General features: G+C 37.6%; 1 protein-coding gene across 1 annotated transcript; it reads right to left on the reverse strand.

The window, feature by feature from the left end:
- Positions 1–549: 549 nt before the first annotated feature.
- On the reverse strand, positions 550–4,480 carry LOC131146248 (pentatricopeptide repeat-containing protein At4g13650). Its single transcript, XM_058095719.1, has 2 exons — positions 3,848–4,480; positions 550–3,725 (listed from the first exon to the last, which is right to left on the reverse strand). Exons 1-2 carry the CDS (start codon positions 3,959–3,961, stop codon positions 600–602), a joined length of 3,240 nt encoding a protein of 1,079 aa, XP_057951702.1. The 5' UTR covers positions 3,962–4,480; the 3' UTR covers positions 550–599.
- Positions 4,481–4,911: the final 431 nt, after the last annotated feature.

The following is a 4,911-nucleotide window of genomic DNA, read 5'->3' on the forward strand; positions in this document are numbered from 1 at the left end:
TTTTGTTTCAATATCAAATTCAGAATTTTTGTTCATGCACAGTGAAATAAAAAAATCACAAATCAAATCAAAAACAAAAAGGAAAACAAATTAGGGGAGAATAATACCTTTGTTCATGCACAGTGAAATACTCTGTGTAGGTATGGAGATTGGAGACAACTCGAATGAAGGACAACCGTGAATTCAAAAAACTCACCCTCCTTTAATTTATGTCCAACAAAAGCCTAAAACTGATTGATTATCAGTTGTAACCATAAAATAGAAAACATGAAGCCAAAGAGGCACAAATAGCTGCTGATGGTTGAAGATGAACAGCACAATGCTTTGGCTCTCAAACGCCACAAGAATTAACAAATGGCTCAGACCCAAACAGCAGTGCTTATGAAAGCAAAGATGATCAACTGCTGGGGAGTCATACAGATTGTGTGATGGTTGAAACCTGAACAGACGGCTGAGCAAGAATGAACACCTCCCCCCCCCCCCCCCCATCACTTGTAAAATTCCAAACCAAAGGATATTATGGTCTATTCAAGTTTTGCTCTCAAGGACTACCATGAAAACCCTTTGTGATATTAGTAGTAGAATATTCCTGCACTGACTTACCAGTAATCTTTACATGAACACACGCCACCATCAAAATGATGAAAGCGGTATGCATCTCGTACTACAATTATCCTACTAGAAATTTTTGATACAAATTTTATCCAATTATGGCAATCATTACAGACACGAAGATTCTTCATCACACGTACTGGCATTGCATGAGACAAGCTAAGGAGTCCAAATGCAACAGCCAGTTTTTCACTGTGAATATACATGTTTGGGTCCTTCTGCTCCTGCTCTGTATCACTCCAAAGGCTATTACGATCTTGTACATAACCAACTTTGGCTGCCTGTTTGTTCAAATCCTCTAAGAACTCATATATCTCCTTTGCTAGTGGATGGAGTTGATCACCAACGAAGAACGCATGAACTGAGTTCTTAACCTCAATCCAACTACAACCTGGCTCTTTCTTCACACCTCTATCTTTCATCATTTGCCTCGTCTGATCCCTACAATCCCATTTCCCTGCCACTGCATATATATTTGATAGGAGAACAAAAGCTGCAGAATCTTTAGGTTCCAACTCTAGCAGATGACGGGCAGCAAACTCTCCAATTTCCATGTTCTTGTGAACCCTACAAGCACTTAAGAGGGACAACCAAACCATTGCATCTGGTTCAATTGGCATTTCCTTTATGAATTCTCTTGCCCAATCCAATAGCCCAGCACGTCCTAGAATATCCACAACACAAACATAATGTTCTGTCTTTGGTACCAGGCCATGCTCTTTGCTTATTGACTTGAAGTGGTCAAGCCCCTCATTCACCAAACCCACATGGCTACAGGCTGATAAAACGCCAACAAACGTAACATGATTTGGTAGCAATCCCATTAATTTCATCTCCTCAAAGAGTCTTAATGCTTCATTACCACAGCCATGTTGAGAATAGCCTGTGATCATGGCATTCCATGAAATTTCATTCCTCTCAGGCATCTCCAAAAACTGTCTTTTTGCATCATCAATGCTCCCACACTTTGCATACAGAGTGATTAATGCATTAGAAGCCTCAGTTTCTGAATCATATCCTGTTTTTAAGATCATAGCGTGAATTTGCTCCCCTTGTTTTATATTTGCTACATTAGCAGCAGCACTGACTGCGGAGCTAAATGTGAATAAAGTAGCTTCAATTCCATCTCGATTCATTTGAGCAAAAACCTGCAGTGCTTCCTCACAGTACCTGCTCTGAGCAAATCCTGATATCAATCCGTTCCATGATATAGTGTCTTTAGGATCAATTTTTTCAAATGCTAGATAAGCATCTTGTATTCGACCACATTTAGCATAGAGATTAACAAGTGCATTTCCAATTGAAAGATCTTCTGAATAACCACAGATGTACGATTGAGCATGAATTTGTTGTCCCTGATTCAATGCTTGCACACCGGCACATGCACTGATTGCACTTGAAAATCCTATGTTATCTGATCGGATCCCTAAGCTTTGCATTTCTTCAAAAAGTTCAAGAGCTTGCACACACAAATCATGCTGCGCATACCCAGCAACCATAGCTGTCCAAGAGACAACATCATCCTCGGGAAGTCTTCTAAGAATTTTCATGGCAGTGTCTAGCCTTTTATGCTTAGCATACATGTCTATAAGCACACTACAAACATAGATGTTAAGCTGGTAACCAGTTTTTATGACTTGAGTGTGGATTTGCTCTCCTAAATCAAGAGCTCCCAAAGAAGTACAGGTTCTCAATATGCTTGGATAAGTGTATTGATTTGGTTCCATACCTTCAACCTGCATCTGAGAGAATATCTGAAATGACTCATTCAAATCACCCAACTGCCCATATGCCACTAGCATGACATTCCAAAGAACCACATTATCTGTCACTGTCGTAAGAAAGAAATCATGGGCAGTTTCTATGTCAGAGCATCTCACGTAAAGGTCAAGCAGGGAACCTTCAATGATGATATCTGATGAGATTCCTGCCTTTATAGCATATGAATGGAGTTGTTTTCCCTTATAAAGAGCCCCAACTGAGGCACAGGCACTCAAGAGGCTTGCAATCGTAACACAATCTGGTTTGTAGCAATCACATTGCATTTTCTCAAACAACTGGAGAGCTTTGTCACTGAATCCACACTGTGCAAGCCCTGAGATGAGTGAGTTGTACGAAATTCCATCCCTGCTTTGCATTTTACTGAAAATCTGTTCAGCAGATATCAAGTTCCCCAAGCGAGAATAGAGTGTGACAAGAGAATTGCACACGAAAGTCTCAGAAGAAAGCCCCCACTTGAAAATAAGTGCATGCATTTGCTGTGCCAGCCAAAATAACTCTATTTTGGTGCAGGCACTTATAACACTCGACAAGGCATACGGCGTAGGTACAATTCCTGATTTATGCATTTCACAAAATAATAGAAGTGCTTCTTCTTCATGTTCATTTTGGGATAGACCAGAGATCATAGCCACCCAAGACACATTATCCCTCAAATGTAATCCCTGGAATATTAACCTAGCAGAATCTACAAATCCATTCTTCGAGTAGATATCAATTAAGGGATTGCACACAATCTGACTATTAGCAAATCCATACCGAATAATTTTGGCATGAATCTGTTCAATGCAGTGAAAAGTGACATCACCACCACGACAAACCCTTAAGGCACTGGCAAAAGTAGATTCATCTGGACTCACATTTTCCGCTAGCATTCGTGAAAATAGATGCAGAACTTTAGCATTCAACCTTTTCGTAACAAATTGAGAAATTATTTTATTCCAGGAAGATACAGTAGGACTGGACATATCATCAAAAACCGTGACTGCATCTTCTAAATCACCATGTTCTAAATAAACATCAATAAGCCGGCCAGACAAAGCTGGTTCTCCATCAACACCCAACTTCAAAATTGTTCCGTGGAGCCTCTTTGCCTCCATTAAAGACCCAGAATTCAAACACCCATCCAAAAGCCATATGTAGGTTTGATAGTTTGGACGCACCGCCCGCTCCTCCATAACATGAAGACAATCAAGTCCATCTTTCCCGCTTACGCTTAAGAAACTTGATTCATTTGTCCCAACAGGAAATTCATCGAAAGCATGGCAAGTGGCCGTGCTACTAAAACTAAATCCAGTTGTATTAAGTCTGCCCACATTCGAAGAGAAGCAGAGCTGCAACATTGCAAGAAAACCCAGTTAAGCAAAAAGAAGAGAAAGCAACTTCTGTTAATCAGCAGAACATGCATTGAAAGAAACTAAAGAAATATAATTAACAGGAGATGAGGAATGAGTACCTTAGGGAATATGTTGGTAGATTTCCAGGCGGTTTGGTCTGTGAGTTTTAGAGGGATGAAATAAAATAAGGAACTGGACAAGGACCCACGGAGGGAAATAGAGCTCGCAAGCATGAATTCTCAATTGGGTTTTGAGTTGGCACCAAATCTTTAATTGGGTCTTTTCAGGCCACTGCGAAGTTATTCCTGAAGAACTTCATGGAAGCTCTCCGAGCTATTTCTGCATTTTAAATTAAAGATGAATGCTTCTGCTGGCTGCTTGCATCCAAAGAGCCTTCGCCATAAAAATGTGAGTTTGTACTTTTTAGAGCGCAACTCGCAAATCTCGGCATAAATTTAGTTCATATTCAAATTGTATTTTTTCCCTGACCTTGATGCTACGGCAATCAATCCTTGACCTTCAAATTCTATTCTCTCCCTCAAATCCACAGTAGAACTCGTACAACTATTTCTTCTCGGTCTGCTTCTAGTACTCCTCCTAACGCTACGAGAGGCTCCGGCAATCTGTGAACCCCCGAATTCTCCGAGTTTCCTACGAATCAATATATCCTCTAAACGATGGTATAAATAATTTGAAGTATATATAAATTAGAGGTAGCTTAAAAATCTGAAATTCTAACACCATGTTAAATCACAAAAGCTATTTAAAAATTCTCAATAAAAAGACTTCAGCATAAAATAAAATTATTTTTTATATTAAATTTTGAAACATACACAGGGATGAAAAATAATTCATAATCATAAGGATGATTTGGAATTATTATCAAAAATTAGAAAAATAAAAATTAGAAATGAAAATTAAAAATTAAAAATAAAAATTAAAAACTAAAAATCAATAACATATTTCATTAATATTTATAAAATAAAAATAAAATAAAATTGAATTAAAAACATTTATTTTCACCTTTAAATCAAATAATATTATAAAATTATGATTAAAATAATAAAATTATAAAATAATACACATTAAAAAAATACTATGATAAAAATAATTATTATTATTATAATCATTTTACTTGATTATCATGCTTTCAAAATTTATTTTACAAAAAAAATTTAATTAA

The sequence above is a fragment of the Malania oleifera genome, chromosome 13 (assembly GCF_029873635.1).
Source record: "Malania oleifera isolate guangnan ecotype guangnan chromosome 13, ASM2987363v1, whole genome shotgun sequence".
NCBI lineage: Eukaryota > Viridiplantae > Streptophyta > Magnoliopsida > Santalales > Ximeniaceae > Malania > Malania oleifera.

Bases quoted from the DNA above. Each gene is read 5' to 3' on its own strand.
- LOC131146248 (XM_058095719.1), bottom strand. From the start codon at position 3,961: ATGCTTGCGAGCTCTATTTCCCTCCGTGGGTCCTTGTCCAGTTCCTTA. The intron at 3,726-3,847 runs GTACTCATTCCT...GCAATGTTGCAG, and splicing joins CTACCAACATATTCCCTAAG to CTCTGCTTCTCTTCGAATGT.